This window comes from Pseudopodoces humilis, chromosome 12 (genome assembly GCF_049639895.1).
Source record: "Pseudopodoces humilis isolate 2021_Gansu_Grassland_sample_001 chromosome 12, ASM4963989v1, whole genome shotgun sequence".
NCBI classification, from domain to species: domain Eukaryota; kingdom Metazoa; phylum Chordata; class Aves; order Passeriformes; family Paridae; genus Pseudopodoces; species Pseudopodoces humilis.
In genome coordinates, this window is record NC_142211.1 from 9,673,742 (window position 1) to 9,691,292 (window position 17,551).

General features: G+C 47.4%; 1 protein-coding gene across 2 annotated transcripts in view; it reads right to left on the bottom strand.

Annotated features, from left to right (window-relative positions):
* LOC148183355 (5'-AMP-activated protein kinase catalytic subunit alpha-1-like) overlaps positions 1-17,551 on the bottom strand; it is a 59,937-nt gene that overhangs the window by 13,888 nt on the left and 28,498 nt on the right. For both annotated transcript variants that reach the window (XM_088061434.1, XM_088061435.1), the window contains exons 4-5: positions 1,885-1,978; positions 916-1,060 (exon numbers count right to left, since the gene is read on the bottom strand). In XM_088061434.1, coding sequence (XP_087917560.1) covers positions 916-1,060; positions 1,885-1,978 — 239 coding nt within the window. The remainder of the gene's footprint in view (positions 1-915; positions 1,061-1,884; positions 1,979-17,551) is intronic.

Below are 17,551 nucleotides of genomic sequence, written 5' to 3' on the forward strand. Positions count from 1 at the left end.
AGTGGCAAGGCGGGGAACTAAGTGTATTTAACATTCTCAGAGAAAATATTAAGCAAGACCAAACAAGACAGTTCACAATTGCACCCAGTCACAGAAAACACCTGACTTAAAGAGAAAGCTTTAAAGGAAAATAAATTCTACACATGTGCAAGAACACCAATTTGGATTACATTCATATTTTCTTGTATTGTCTTACCATCAGGATATTCAAGTATACACATTTAACTGTTTCCCATATATCCTGGGGTAATGTTATTTTATTCCATATCTACCTGTGCCCAAAACTTGTTACTGTGTCTTTAAGAACCGACAGTGCAGACAGAATCTTGGGGGAAGGGGGGAGGGGTGTGTTTCTAGGGAGCTTTTAAAGTCTGTTGGAACGAGCGGCCCCCTTTTGCTGCACGGGTTTTGCTTTGCTGGCTGTTTGGGCTTTGCTTAAGTGGAGTATTTTTTCCGTTTTGAGTTCTCTTTTAATTTTGTTTTTCCTTGTCTCAGAGACACTGCAGTTAGCGGTTTTGAGCTGCCTTAGGGTGAATTCCGCAGCTGCCTGTCTGCAGCCAGGGCATCGCACCGACAGTAGCGGAGCGACCCCCCCCCGCTCCGGTCCAAGTCGCCGGTGGCTCGTCAGCAGTGCCCAGCCAAGGAGAAAAAACTATGGAAGTGGAGGCTTTAGCAAAAGCTGTCACGAAAGAGAGAAAGGCGGGAGCTCTGCTTCGAAGGTGATTGTTTTGGGTTTTCAACTATAGCCACTCATAAAGACTGAATTTAGCAATTAGAAACTGTTTCGATGTGAATTTTGAAAACTCTGCCGGCAGTGAGAAAAGCGAGCAAGGTCCTGGGGTCGAGCCAGGATCTAAATTAACAGGATCTAAATAACACCAGAAATATGATCAGATATAAAATAGCAGTGCTTACCAAAATCAGCTATCTTGGCATTCATGTGTGCATCAAGCAGCACATTTTCAGGCTTCAGATCTCTATGTACTACCATATGCCTGTGACAATAATCCACACCAGAAAGGATTTGCTGGAACAGACGTCTACTTTCTTTTTCATCAAGCTAAGACAAACAAAGGTTTTAAACAATTTTGAGAGAGTGTAAGGATAACTTGACTTTCCTCTATATGAATTGAAGGAAACTTTCCAATGACCAAAAGTTATCATTTATAGTTTTGATACTTTATACAGCAGATGTTATATACTCAGTAATTAGAAATATTAGCACCCAAACATTAACTTTGTCTAATTAGAATATCAATGAACTTTGATATTTAAGCATGGTATAAGATTAAATTTGAAAAAAGCTGATGAGTCTATAAGTGATAACTTTTGGATGCTGCTTATGCTCCTATTTGCAGCTAGCCCTAAACAGCAGACTTAACTGGGTATTTCCTATAAACACACCCTAATCCATGTTAAAGTTTGCTCAGTCTAACAACTAACTAAAAGTATCCTGGCTATCTAGATGGTTTGTCAAAAGTGACTTTAAGACTTTCCCAGAAACCAATCTATTAGTAGAAGAGGGTAATAAGGGCACAACAGTAGCTTTTCAATAATAGTTTATACTGAAGAAAGTTTTCTGCTACTCCAACTGGGTAACATATCCATCTAGTTTGTACACAGTAATTGTAAATTAACATATCAGTATCATTTACTCTTCTGTAGAGTGGAAAAATGCTACAAAGTCATACATAAAGATCTGAAACATGTTAATATATAACCATTTTTCTTTTCAAAGAAAGATATATTCATAAGGTATATTTTAATTGCTAACTGCAAAATTAATGCTGAATACACAAGAAACAAACCTTCATTTAACAGGAAGGTTGCAAAAGCAATAACAGAATGCAAGTCATTGATCTGTAGAGTTGGACTACTTCTTACCCTTCCATTTTTACAGATATAATCAAACAGTTCTCCTCCTGAAACATATTCCATCACCATGAAAATGTCAGTTGGTGTACTGATGACCTGGTACCTGATAAGAATAAGTATGTTAGTCTATGCACTCAGTAAAAGCAGCTAGTTACATTTAGTTAAAACCAAAGTTGTGCAAAGAGTCAGATAAAAGTATACTTAAAAAAAATTAGCAGCCCATTTACAGTTACTGGAACGAATATTTTTCAGAAGCTATTTCTTCTCCTTTCACTATGTGATACCATAATTGCCAAGACTACCAGGGAATTTGTATTTTCCATGAGGAAGATCAGTCTTTGTACTTTCAAAGGACTATTCTCAATCCAAATGTTTTCTGTGAAGCCATATACCATGTTGTCTCACAGACATTTTAATGTAATGAGGAAGGGATTCAAAAAGACTTTGCTAGTGTCTCAAAAAGCACACACCCTTCAACTTTAACAGGCAAGAAACCCTTGCCTTGTCATAAAGTATACTTCAAGACATGAAAAAATATTCATGATGACTGAGAGCAATTATCTTTTACAAAGACACTTAAATTTGTCATTAGTATTTAAGAGTATTAACACCTTGGTTATTATATTTTTATCACTATACTTTAAAGTTAGCTTTGAGGTTTTGAAAAAACTGGTTTATGGTAAAATTCTCCACTTATGAGATTGATATGTTTTCTACATATCCTTACCTAAAGGTTGTTTAATTTTTTTTATCCTTACAGCAGTCCTAAGTGACCAATTTTTAAAATAGCAAGAAAATGCACACCGATTAACCTTCAGTCAAAAAATTCAGATACTATATTAAGAAGACAGGAGGTAGCAATCGGATGAAAATTAATGTTTCAAGGTACTACACTTAAGCATACAAATATCCCAATTGTAAAAAAATAATTGAATTCACACATACACTACAGAACTAAAATGTTCTTCCAAATGCTGATTCTAAGACAAGGGGGAAGAACAGACACACTCTAGCTAACAGAGAAATTTTTCTTGACAGCAATAAATTCAGACTATCCAGGTGAATGTGTGTGTGCACATTTATGTGTGCATGTATCTATTTTAACAGTTTAGCATTGTATTGTAACATTCCAATAATCTGAATACTATTCTGAAGGAGTTATCTTCAAAGTTAACTTACCTACCATCTTATAGTCCAAGATGTTTTACCTTTACTAATTTTCTCTCAAATACCTTGGTTGAAAGTGTCATGTACTTGAACATTCTGAAGTCATCACTAAGACACTCTACAGAAATAACATTGTAATCCTTTTAATCCAAAAGCTACAGTGCAACCTCATTTCTAAGACTCCTCCTACTGTTAATGACCTTTTCCATAGTTGTGAAATTACCGAGCTCTATGTTTCAGGCATGATCATTTTCCATCCTCTAGATAGTGAGATAGTGAACAGTGCTGGAAGATAAACCTCTTAGCATCTCTGAAAACAATGAGCCATTCTGCACCTCATATTTTCAACCTCTTGGAAGATTCAATCATACTTCTCTGTAGTCAGTTAATTTTCTAGTTATGGAAAAGGATGTTGTGAAATAGTTACATACCTATAAGTATGGTTATCAAACCACACAGCATAGATGACCAGAATGCACAAAGAGGCAATTCACATAGGAAAACAAGATGCATTCTATTGCTAGAGGTCAAAAACCACAAAAGGAGATGCTCCAAAGGTTTTTATTTAAAGCATGGTATAAAAAGAAAATCTTAGTGAGGCAGCTTTGCAGCTGTATATATTGGTAAAGCATTGTATGAAAAATTTTAATAAAGCATGATGTTCCAAATTAGACATTGTCTAATTTGTAATATTCAGCTGAAATTATTTCATTACCTTTATGCCAAGTATCTTGAGCTGCTACCTAGCGTTGCAGATAGGTAAAACCTTACAAAATAAGGCCTTGTAAAATCATGGCTCACTCCTGTTACTTCAGCTAAGCAGAAAAGGACTATGGGATTGACTCATCTGAATTAGAGGTAGAAAAACAAGTTATATTGCTGTAGTTAAGGTCTGGCGGAGCGGAAGAATCCGGGATGTAACGGAAAGTTAGCAGACCCACCCCTCTCTTTAGGATAGTAAGGTTTTCTGTAATTAGCCAATAGCACCTAGGTATGACGTATGTAAATGGGACTAACACAATGACCCTAGGTTAAAAAATGTCAAATTCCCCTGCAATAAATCGCCATATTCGCCATCCATCACATTGATGCTGCGGATTGTGGTCCGCGCAGCTGAGGATTGCCACCGTGCTGGCTCGAGCCAGGGTGCCTGCCTTGCTTGAAAACCGACAAATGGTGCCAGAAACCCGGGAGGAAAAGTGGGAAGAAACGTGAGAAGAAACCCAGAAAGCAAGGATACCCTGGACCACCGAGCAGCGGCCAAGATAGCTGGACTAATCTTGGCGAGGGAAATCCTGGGCCCAGAAGGAAGATGGAATCATTGATAAAGGTCGTATCTGAATTATATAAGCAGTGGGGGATAGATTGTAAATCTAAGGATTTTATGCTTGCTGTTACACAGGTTTTACAAATTGGTGTTATAGAGCAGCCAGTGGACATTCTTCACCCTGAGGTGTGGGAGAAATGTACCAGAGCTCTGGCTAATGAAACTGTAGATTCTGGTAATATGAAACATTTTAAGTCATGGGGTAAGGTCGTTAAGGCCTTGAAAAAAGCTAGACAAAAGCAAGAGACCTGGATGGCAGCAAAAGACTGTCTCTTGGTCACCCCAAAACTAGGAGTCAGTGCTACAACACAAACTTTAGAGCCTCCAGATGAGAGCAGCTCAGCTGAGCAGAAGGGGGCACAGGAGGACGATATGCCCCCTAAAACCCCAAACCCTGAGCTGCCCTCAGAGAGGCAACAGAAAGCAAGAGATTTTTGGAAAAATCTAACAGAAGAAGCTAGAAATGTAGCAAAGACAGTAAGGGGAGAAACATCCCCCCAAAGACTTAAAGATGGCGCTGAGAAAAGACCTACAGAGCGGGAAAAATATGTCTTTAACAAAGAATAAAAGCTGGCCTTAGAGGATGAGCACGGTTGGGGGGTTGGGAGAGATAAGAAACGTGTAAAAGAAAGCGGGGGATGGGTATAGAATGATTGGAATGCAAAGGCAGAGGAAGGAGGGGGGGGCAGAGGGCAGAACAAAGCCTGGGGTGAGGGGCGGAGGGAAAGGTGGAGTGAGAGGCAGGGTGGAGGCGGAGTGGAACCAGGAGGGAGGGAATGGCCCGCCTACAGGGGTGGTAGGCGGGGCCAGAGCCCAACAAAAAGGCACAGCAAACAGGAAGTAGCCAGCCAGTTGAGCTCTGACTCTGATCGAGATACGAACGACGAAGGGTCAGAGCCAGAGTCCTCAGAAGAGGAAACAATAAAGATAAACAAGAACATCCCCCCCCACATTAAAAAAGAACTGAGAGAGGACACCCCTCTCACAGACTGGGGACAGATAAGAGCAGAATGTTCCACCTGGGTTGTCCCAGATGCATTAGTATTCCCAGTCAGGGTGTCTGAGGGTGGGGCAAAGGGTTTATTCACCAATAAATCCTAAAGAAGTTAAAACGCTTGTTAAAGCAGTTTCAGAAAAAGGGCTTAATTCAGCCATGGTCACCTCCCTTATCGATGGTCTTTTTGGAGGTGACGACCTGCTCCCTTTTGATATAAAACACACTTGCAGAATGTTTTTTGATGGAGCAGGGATGATTGTTTTTAAACAAGAATGGGAAGACAACTGTGCCAGATACCTAGCCCAAATAAATGGAGCAGACCATCCACTACACGGTTCCAGTTTGCCACGGTTAATGGGCACAGACCCAGCCATGGCTACACCTCAGGCACAAGCCCAGGGTATGTGAGCCCATGAAGTTATGACAACCACTCGTGCGGCCAGAGAAGCTATTCACTCGGCCTCTAGAGTTGCTGCTAAGCCATCACCGTGGGCTACAACAAAGCAAAAAGAAAGTGAGAGCTTTACACAATTTGTAGACAGCCTTCAGGTAGCTGTTGACTCCTCTTCTCTGCCCTCAGAGGCAAAAGGCCCAGTCATGGCAGACTGCTTACGACAGCAGTGCAATTCGACAACCAAGGAAATCCTTCGATCACTACCGGCAGGGGCAAATACCGCAGACATGATTAAACATGTCACGAGGGAGGAACAGGCAGTTCCGATTCAAACTGCAATCTGCACAGCAGTTGCTAACGTGATGGCGTGTTTCAAATGTGGTCAGGCAGGTCATGTTGCTGCAAATTGCAAAAAGGGGGGGGCTGTTGAGGGTTAGGTGTCCTTTTTTTTTGTTTTGTTGTTCTGGCCTGCCCAGGGAATTTTTACCCATTATGTGCTGGGACAACCTAACTACCGGTACTTAGGGGTGATTGACAACGGACAAAGAGTAGCCGGGCCCAGGGGAGGGGGAAGGGGGCAGAAAAGGAGGGTGGGGACAGTTTTTAGCTGGCTTTTCTTCGGCTTCGGGGAAGGGCGTTCGCGTGCTGGGTCGCGGAGCTGCTGCGGTGGAGAGAAGGGAATTTCGCCATCACCCAGACGGAGCGGTTGCTTCTTCTCCTTCTCCCCTCTTGGCTGGCGGCCTCTCACCCCCTGTCCTGCCGGGACGTGTGGCAGCCACCGCCGCGGAGCTGCTGATACACCTCAGCCACCGGCCCAGGATCTCAGCTCGTCCCTGCTGTTTCCAGCCGACTGTTCCTCGGAGCCCTGCAGGAGCACCGGGACTGACTGCCCGAGGGGTTTGTGAAAAAACAAAACCTCTCCTCCATCCCATCTCAGCTGAGAAAGCTGTCCCGGGGTCCCTGGTTCTGTGTTCTTGTTATTGCTGTAGTTATTGTTTGTTTGTTTGCCTGGTTATACTAGTAAAGAACTGTTATTCCTATCCCCAGATCTCTGCCTGAAAGCCCCTTGATTTCAAATTTATAATAATTTGGAGGGAGGGGGTCTACATTCTTTCATCCCAAGGGAGGCTCCTGCTCTCCCTAGCAGACACCTGTCTTCTAGAACCAAGACAGATTTTGGCGCCCAACGTGGGGCTCGAGAGGAAAAGGGCAAAAAAGGAATAACAGTTCTTAAATAACCTAACTTTTGTGTGCTGGATTTAGAAACCTTGTTAGGTGGAACCATGTTGTTGAGCTTACCCAGGTTCGCGGGGCGTGTGGTCACAGCTATATTTCTCCCATTTGCTGTACCTTACTTAAATATGGGTCCTATAACTAAGGCTACTGTGGCTATTATCCAGCTTGTTTTGTGGATTGATAAGGTGAGGAATTCATGGATGTTTAACGTCCTCTGGATGGCGGGCTCATGGATTCAGAGCTGTCACACACTAACTGGATGTTTTTTGGGTTACTATAATAATGGTACCTACTGGGAGAAAAAGACAGCTGGGGAAATTTTCTCCCAACCTTTCACCCAGTTCCTTGGGCCTACCCCGCCAGTTTTCGAAGGGTTAAAATCTTCTCTGAATGCTAATGACATCTTACAGTGGCTGGTGGTACTGATAGGCCTGTTCTACTTAGCCTTCAGAGACAAAGGGAAAGAGACAGGGAGTGGTGCCCCAGAGCCTGGCACAGCCCCAGAGACAGGGGGTGCTGCCCCAGAGCCTGGCACAGCCCCAGAGACAGGGGGTGCTGCCCCAGAGCCTGGCACAGCCCCAGAGACAGGGGGTGCTGCCCCAGAGCCTGGCACAGCCCCAGAGACAGGGGGTGCTGCCCCAGAGCCTGGCACAGCCCCAGAGACAGGGGGTGCTGCTCTAGAGCCTGCCCCTGCCACACAGCCCACCTCAGAAATTAACCACCCAGAGTGGGTGGGGGTTCTGGTGAAGGAGATACGTGAGATGAGCCAGAAGATAGAGTGCATTTCCTCAGCTGCTGAGTAACCCTCCCCCTGCCTCGAAGAGGGAGAGTCTGATGGTGCAGCAGTGGAACCCACAGACGTTACAACCGTCCAGGTTCCAGCTGAACCACAAGGGCAGTCACAGCCAGCAGCTGTTGCCCCTGTGGAAACGAGGAAGTCTAAGATGAAATCACAGCACCCTGTTGATAAGGATAAGAAAGGAGGGCCCTCACAACCCACAGGGGAGCCAGAAGTTGAAATCATCACTGAGTCTCTGACATATGACAGTCTCCGTAAGTTACAAAAAGACATTGTGAGGCGGGGGCGTGAGCCTTATACAACCTGGTTACTTCGGGTCTGGGACCTTATGGGTACAGGCGTGCAGCTGGATGGTGGTGAGGCAAGGAATGTGGGACCCTTGACCCAGGACTCAGGTGTGAATCAGGTATTCGTCAGGGAGCCAGGGCCCCTTTCCCTCTGGGAGCGGCTTTTGATGAGTGTAAGAGAGAGGTTTGTCCACAGAGAGAGAATGGAAGAGCACTATCATAGAAGAAAATGGAAAACCATTGAGGAAGGGATCCAACAACTGAGAGAAGTGGCGATATTAGAGGTCCTTTTTGGGAGGGGTGGACAGCATGATAATGACCCCGACAAAGTCAGGTGCACTGGGCAGATGTTGTGGAGTCTGGCAAATCTAGGGCCACGTGACTACACCACCTATATTGCACTGATTAACGCTGATAACAGCCGAGAGACGGTGGGTTCTGTTGCCACCAGGCTTAGAAATTACGACAGTATGGTCCATGGCCCGCAGCAGGCTAAGATTTCCGCTGTGATTAAGGAACTCAAAGAGGAGATGAGGGAAATGAGGGAAGAGATGAGGAAGAGCAGTTCCCATATGGCACCAGTGCGGGTCACAAGCCCAAAACTCCAAGCCCAGCATCCCCCAGTTAGAGAGAGAGGGTACACCTCACGAACTGAGCTGTGGTTCTTTCTACGTGACCATGGGGAAGACATGGGAAAGTGGGATGGGAAACCCACTTCTGCCCTGGCAGCACGAGTGCGTCAACTCAGGCAGGGAACCATTAACCAGAAAGGTTCCACTAAAGTGAAGGTAGCCTCAACCTCCCGTGACCAAACTGCCAGATATTACAGAAAAGAGGATGATCCCCTTGAAGGAACCTCTAGCATGTATGCCCAGGGAGGAGAGGATGACCAGTGCTAGAGGGGCCCTGCCTCTAGCCAGGAAGAGGCACGGGAAAACCGGGTCTTTTGGATGGTGTGGATCTGATGGCCTGGCACATCAGAGCCACAAAAATATGAAGCTTTAGTTGATACTGGCGCACAGTGTACCCTAATGCCATCAGGACATGTGGGGGCAGAACCTGTTTCCATTGCTGGGGTGACGGGGGGATCGCAGCAGTTGACTCTGTTGGAAGCTGAGGTGAGCCTGACTGGGAAGGAGTGGCAGAAACATCCCATTGTGACTGGCCCAGAGGCCCCATGTATTCTGGGCATGGACTTCCTTTGAAATGGCTATTACAAAGACCCAAAGGGACTCACTTGGGCTTTTGAAATAGCTGCTGTGGAGGCAGAGGACATTAAGCAATTGAACACCTTGCCTGGACTATCAGAGAACCAATCTGCAGTAGGACTCCTGAAGGTGGAAGAACAGCGAGTACCAATTGCCACCTCGACAGTGCACCGCCGGCAGTATAGGACAAATCGAGATGCTGTGATCCCCATCCACAAGATGATCAGAGAGCTGGAGAGCCAAGGGGTGGTCAGCAAAACCCACTCACCTTTCAACAGCCCCATCTGGCCTGTGTGCAAGTCTGACAGAGAATGGAGACTGACTGTGGACTATCGTGCATTGAATGAAGTGACTCCACCGCTGAGCGCTGCCGTGCCGGACATGCTGGAGCTCCAGTACAAGCTGGAGTCCAAGGCAGCGAAGTGGTATGCCACTATTGACATTGCTAATGCATTTCTCTCCATTCCCCTGGCAGTAGAATGCAGGCCTCAGTTTGCCTTCACGTGGAGGGGAGTGCAGTACACCTGGAACCGACTGCCCCAGGGGTGGAAGCACAGCCCCACCATCTGCCATGGACTGATCCAGGCTGCCCTGGAAAAGGGTGAGGCTCCAGAACATCTGCAGTACATTGATGACATCATTGTGTGGGGGAACACAGCAGTGGAAGTATTTGAGAAAGGGGAAGAGATCATCCAGATTCTGCTAGAAGCCGGCTTTGCCATCAAGAAGAACGAAGTCAGAGGACCTGCTCGAGAGATCCAGTTCCTGGGAGTAAAGCGGCAAGATGGATGGCGTCAGATTCCCACTGAGGTCGTCAATAAGATCACTGCAATGTCTCCACCCACCAGCAAGAAGGAAACGCAAGCTTTCCTAGGTGCCATAGGTTTTTGGAGGATGCACATTCCTGAGTACAGCCAGATCGTGAGCCCTCTCTACCTGGTTACCCAAAAAAAGAATGATTTCCACTGGGGCCCTGAACAACAACAAGCCTTTGCTCAGATCAAACAGGAGATCGCTCATGCAGTAGCTCTTGGCCCAGTCAGAACAGGACCAGACGTGAAGAATGTGCTCTACTCTGCAGCCGGGAGCCACGGTCTGTCCTGGAGCCTTTGGCAGAAAGTGCCTGGGGAGACTCGAGGCCGACCACTGGGATTCTGGAGCCGAAGCTACAGAGGGTCCGAAGCCAACTACACTCCCACAGAGAAGGAAATCTTAGCTGCCTATGAAGGAGTTCAAGCTGCCTCGGAAGTGATTGGCACAGAAGGACAACTCCTCCTGGCACCCCGAATGCCAGTGCTGGGGTGGATGTTTAAAGGAAAGGTTCCTGCTACCCACCACACCACCGATGCTACATGGAGCAAGTGGATCGCCCTCATCACGCAGCGCGCCTGTATTGGAAACCCAAATCGCCCTGGGATTTTGGAGATAATTACAAACTGGCCAGAAGGTGAAAACTTTGGTCTCACTGATGAAGAGGAGCAGGAACAAGTGACACGGGCTGAAGAAGCTCCACCGTACAACCAACTGCCAGCAGAAGAAACACGCTACGCTCTGTTCACTGATGGTTCCTGTCGCATCGTAGGGATGAACCGGAAGTGGAAAGCAGACGTATGGAGCCCCACATGACAGGTCGCAGAGGCCACTGAAGGAGAAGGTGGATCAAGCCAACTTGCTGAACTCAAAGCTGTTCAACTGGCCCTGGACATTGCTGAAAGAGAGAAGTGGCCAAAGCTCTACCTCTACACTGATTCATGGATGGTAGCCAATGCTCTGTGGGGATGGCTGGAAAGGTGGAAAAGGGCCGACTGGCAACGCAGAGGAAAGCCAATCTGGGCTGCTGATGAGTGGAAAGACATCGCCACCAGGGTAGAGAAACTGTCTGTGAGGGTCCGTCATGTAGATGCCCATGTCCCCAAGAGTAGGGCTAATGAAGAGCACCGAAACAATGAGCAGGTGGATCAAGCTGCAAAGATAGAGGTGTCAAAGATAGACTTAGATTGGCAACACAAGGGAGAGTTGTTCCTAGCTCGATGGGCCCATGATGCCTCAGGTCATCAGGGAAGAGATGCCACCTATAAGTGGGCACGAGACCGAGGGGTGGATCTAACCATGGACAGTATTTCCCAGGTTATCCATGACCGTGAGACGTGTGCCACGATCAAGCAGGCCAAGAGGTTGAAGCCGCTATGGTACGGTGGGCGGTGGTCCAAATATAGGTATGGGGAAGCCTGGCAGATTGACTACATCACACTGCCCCAAACCCGCCAAGGCAAGCGGTACGTGCTCACAATGGTAGAAGCCACCACTGGATGGTTGGAAACCTACCCTGTGCCTCATGCCACTGCCCGGAACACCATCCTGGGACTTGAAAAGCAGGTCCTTTGGAGGCATGGTACCCCTGAGAGGATCGAGTCAGACAATGGGACTCATTTCAAGAATAACCTTATAAACAGCTGGGCTAGGGAACATGGCATTGAGTGGGTGTACCATATCCCCTACCATGCACCTGCTGCCGGGAAAGTTGAACGGTGCAATTGCTTGCTTAAAACCAGCTTGAAGGCACTGGGTGGGGGAACTTTCAAGAACTGGGAGATTAATTTAGCAAAAGCTACATGGTTGGTGAACACCCGAGGTTCCACTAACCGAGCAGGCCCTGCCCAATCTGAACCCTTTAGAACGACAGATGGAGATAAGGTTCCAGTGGTACATATGAGAGGTATGCTGGGAAAAACTGTTTGGGTTAATTCTGCCTCCAGCAAAGACAGTCCAATCCGTGGGGTTGTCTTTGCTCAGGGACCAGGTTGCACTTGGTGGGTGATGCAATAAGATGGAGAGACGCGGTGCATACCCCAAGGAGACCTGGTTTTAGGGTGAGCTACCCATGACACTGTGCTTGTATCTGTATCTGTATGTACATATGTATATAGTTAAAGTAGTATGTGTTCGTGCATAATTTAAAGGTTTAATATTTGATGTAACATTTTGGTATGGGAAAAAATTCGGGGTGGATAGTGTTGAGGGTTAGGTGTCCTTTTTTTTTGTTTTGTCGTTCTGGCCTGCCCAGGGAATTTTTACCCATTATGTGCTGGGACAACCTAACTACCGGTACTTAGGGGTGATTGACAACGGACAAAGAGTAGCCGGGCCCAGGGGAGGGGGAAGGGGACAGAAAAGGAGGGTGGGGACAGTTTTTAGCTGGCTTTTCTTCGGCTTCGGGGAAGGGCGTTCGCGTGCTGGGTCGCGGAGCTGCTGCGGTGGAGAGAAGGGAATTTCGCCATCACCCAGACGGAGCGGTTGCTTCTTCTCCTTCTCCCCTCTTGGTTGGCGGCCTCGCACCCCCTGTCCTGCTGGGACGTGTGGCAGCCACCGCCGCGGAGCTGCTGATACACCTCAGCCACTGGCCCAGGATCTCAGCTCGTCCCTGCTGTTTCCAGCCGACTGTTCCTCGGAGCCCTGCAGGAGCACCGGGACTGACTGCCCGAGGGGTTTGTGAAAAACAAAACCTCTCCTCCATCCCATCTCAGCTGAGAAAGCTGTCCCGGGGTCCCTGGTTCTGTGTTCTTGTTATTGCTGTAGTTATTGTTTGTTTGTTTGCCTGGTTATACTAGTAAAGAACTGTTATTCCTGTGAGAAATGAACTTGTAAAAATTCGTAGAAATCTAAATAAATGTATGTAGCAATAATAATATAAAATATAAAGTACAGTGTGGCCCACAAGCCCTTCCCAGATCTAGTCGCGAATTCCCACTCAAAAGATAACGATCCTAGCCGGCGCCCATCAACGGAAAAGAATAGACAGGACATGGACCATCAGACTGACAGGGACAGGCTCGGCGCCCATCAACGGAAAAGAATGGACAGGACATGAATCATCAGGCTAACAGGGAAAGGCTCCGACGAGATACTCATCACCGGACCTGAACACCCCGCCTTGCAGGCCACCGTTGGGGGAAGCAATCAGGTAGACAAAGGGAAAAAGTCCAGCCGAGATATCCATCAGCTCCAACCCGGATCCAACCATCCCATCCAGATGGCCTGAGCCACAATGAAATCAAGAAACACCCAGAACTTCTTTACATATGAGGAGACTCTGTCCGGACGTCTATTTGACTCTATTCTCCAACGCCAGGAAATCAATTCATACAACAATCAAGGACCCTTGGTGAATGGTGCCTGCCTGGAATTTGGCCTCAAGGCACAAAACCCCTATAAAAACCCCGGACAGTCTACCCTCCTTCGTGGATTTGGGAACACCTATACCTTTGGGTATAGACCCCTGTCCACCCAGCGCTGCGCTGTTTATTTTATTGTGGTTTTTCCTCATTGTTTATTTTTTATAGAAATTGTTTTATAATAAATTGTTTTTTTATTTAACCCAAATCTGCCTTTGCATTTATAACATTCCTATCCCCAGATCTCTGCCTGAAAGCCCCTTGATTTCAAATTTATAATAATTTGGAGGGAGGGGGTCTACATTCTTTCATCCCAAGGGAGGCTCCTGCTCTCCCTAGCAGACACCTGTCTTCTAGAACCAAGACAGGGGCCCTGGCAGCGCCCACCTCACAGCAGAACCAGTTTAAAGGACCATGCTGGGCTTGTGGGAAAAAGGGGCACCTTGCCAGAGAATGCAGATCCAAGGCTCAGGGAAACGGGAGGGGGAGAGGACAGCAGGGCCGCATCCAGTTCTCTCCCACTTGGGATGCAAGGCGGCCCAGCTATGCCAATCCTGCAAGAACCGAGCTGTTTCCAAACCCATTACCCCCCTGAGAGGCAACCACTTTTGTAACCCAGCCAGTTACTCAGCCAACCCTGCCTTATCTGCCTCAGGGACAGCAGGGATCACATTTGGGGGACAGGACCCCAGGGTGGCCCTGGCAGTAAGGTGTGACAACCCGCTGGTTGTATGGGGGATCTGCACTCTTTATGACACCTCAGGTGATCAAAGTATCCCCTCTGGGTCCATCAGTGTTCCCTTTCTAATTGATACTGGGGCAGATGTCACAGTCATTCCGGAGACAAATTGGCCTCCTCTCTGGAAACTAGAGGATGTCCCCATGATGGGCGGGGTTGGAGGGCTGTCACGAGCTCGGAGAAGCGCACAGCTAATAGCCATTACACTCCACACAGAAAAAGGGCCAGAAAAAACTATTGCTCTCTTCCCGTATGTCATGACAGGAATCCCAGCATTGCCGGGGAGAGACGCCCTAGCCTTGGTAAAAGCTAGGGTGACAAATTTACCCTAAGGGCCTCTGCTGTGCACCCACTGCCACCAATTAAGCTTTCTTGGAAATCATCTGACCCAGTGTGGGTCGAGCAGTGGCCCCTGTCCAAGCCTCGATTAGATGCCCTTCTTGAGTTAGTTAACCGTGAATTACAACAAGGTCACATAGAACCATCTACTAGCCCGTGGAATACCCCTGTTTTCGTAATCCCTAAGCGATCCAGAGAAGGGTTTCGCCTCCTCCACGATTTACGTGAAGTGAATAAGAAAATTCAACCCATGGGACCTGTTCAAACATTGTTACCTATGAACTCTATGGTGCCAGAGGGCCAACCCTGTGCTGTTCTTGATATCAAAGACTGTTTCTTTTCTGTACCCCTACATGAAGAAGACAGGGAGCGGTTTGCTTTCTCAGTGGTGTTTCCAAACAGCCAGCGCCCCAACCTACGCTTTCAGTGGAAAGTGCTGCCTCGGGGGATGGTCAACTCACCTACAATATGCCAAATCACAGTCGACCGAGCGCTGGCACCGATCCGTCATAGCAACTCGACTGCGACCATCATGCAGTACATGGATGACATCCTGATTGCTGCACCCTCAGGAGGTCAGGTAGACCAGTTAGTGTCAACAATCACAGAGATTCTAAAAGCAAATGGCTTTGAAATCGCGAGTGCAAAAATAAAAAAGGGGCCATGTGTAACCTTTTTGGGGGTGGGGATCACAGACTCTTACATATCCCCTCCCCAGATAAAGATCTGTCGGGACATCAAAACGCTCCATGATGTGCAGCAGCTGGTGGGATCCCTGCAATGGCTCCGCAACATCGTCCTAATCCCACTTGAGAAGATGACCCCCCTGTATGATCTCCTGAGAGGGAAAAATCCATGGGAACACAAAGCCCTGACAGCAGAAGCAATGAACTCTCTTGACTTTATCGAACAGCAGGTATCTTTAAGTTCTCTCGCCAGGTGGAAGCCCCAGGTACCACTCGATCTGTACGTGCACTTCACAAAGGGAGGGGGGGTAGGAGCACTGGCTCAAGGCCCCCCAGAAAAAGCTCACCCAATACAGTGGATAGTCCTGGGAAAACAGACACGCGCATTTTCCCCAGGAGCTGAATACCTCAGCAGCCTCATTATGAAAGGCAGAAAACTTGCCCTGAAACATCTTGGCATTGAACCAGCCAGAATATTCTTGCTTTTCCGCAAGCAACTCTCTACACAGTCAACAGTGATGTCAGAATACCTGGCAACAGCCCTGGTTGGGTTAGGCGGAGAGATTCAGTATTCTGCAAAGCCCCCTTGGACTCAGATGCTGGCTGTTGTCGACATAGACCTACCACAAAAGGTCATGGACCGGCCCCAGCCAGGACCAACAGTCTTCACAGATGCATCCTCAACAACCTCCACTGCGGCTGCAGTGTGGCAATCAGAAGACGAGTAGCACTGTGTCAAAGCGACTGATCGTACACTTTCAGTCCAGCAACAAGAAGTAGCAGCTGTAGTACTGGCATGCGGACTGTTCCAAACAGAGCATCTTAACATTGTAACTGATTCAATGTTTGTAGCCAAGCTTTGCCTGGCTATGTCAGGACCCGGCATATCAACATCTACAGCAGCTCTAATGCTAGAAGAAGCACTTTCCTCTCGAAAAGGTACCATATCAGTCATCCATGTTAACAGCCACAATCCAATCAAAGGGTTCTTCCAAGTTGGCAACGACAAAGCAGATGCAGCCGCAAAAGGATTGTGGACCCTACAAGAAGCTCGTCAGCTACACGAAACCCTGCACATCGGAGCCAAAGCACTAGCAAAGAGATGTGAAATCTCAGTTGCTGATGCAAAACATGTAGTAGCTTCCTGCCCCCACTGCCAAAAAGCACCATTGTGGTCCTGTGGAATCAACCCCAGAGGCCTAAAAGCCTCAGAGATATGGCAAACAGACTTTACATTGTGCCAGCTGTTAAAACCCCGAGCATGGCTTGCAGTAACAGTAGATATGTACAGCGGAATGATTATAGCCACGCAGCACCTGAAAACCAACTCCAAAGCAACTATCCAGCATTGGCTAACAGCCATGGCTTGGCTCGGCATCCCCAAGCAAATCAAAACGGACAATGGTGCAAATTTTATCCCAAAGCCGAGCCAGGAATTTGCCTCCAAATGGGGTATCACTCTAGTGCAAGGCATCCCGTACAATAGCACAGGACAAGCCATCGTTGAGCGAGCAAACCAAACCTTGAAAGCCAAGCTAGAAGTGTTAGCAAAGTCAGAAAGCTTTAACAATTCCATTCCCCAGGCAGACCAGGCGTGCCTGCTAGCAACTGCACTGTTAGCACTGAACCAATTCCCTAGGGGAGATGAAATAAACAGTCCCTCCCAAAAACACTGGGCCACTCGAGCTCTAGAAGAGGGCCCACAGGTCATAATCAGAAATGAGTTAGGGGAGTGGGAGCAAGGTTGGAGATTAGTACTCTCAGGGCGAGGGTACGCTGCAGTGAAAAGAGATGGTAAAGTGGTGTCCACTTAAGTCAATAAAACCAGACCTTAAAAATGAAACTGACAAGAACTCTGAAGTTTTGTTTGCAGGACCTGATCATTGGGCGCCCGCGTGATGCATATGCTGCACTGCCAGAAGGAGGCGATGAACCACCAGACAACCCGAAGACGCCCAAAACTCCTAAGCCTGTGAAACCCAAGCGACAACAACTTTTGTGTGTAATCTTGTTTTTAGCACTTGTTAACAGCGAGCAGGTTGGTGCAGAATATAACCCCCATCAACCATTCAGGTGGATCTTACGCCGTGCCTCAAACGAAGTGATCAAAGAGGTAGTCACAGCAGGCACCCCAAAGTTCTTTGTGCTCATCCGAGACATTTTCCCTGGTATAGTAACTCATAACATCCACCCTCGCTTTGAGCTGTACCAGTCATACTGGTGCCCAGCCACCAACCCAGGCAAAGATTACTGCCACCAACCAGGGTATTGGTTTTGTGGCTATTGGGGATGTGAAACAATAGTCCTGAGTAACCGGTGGGCACC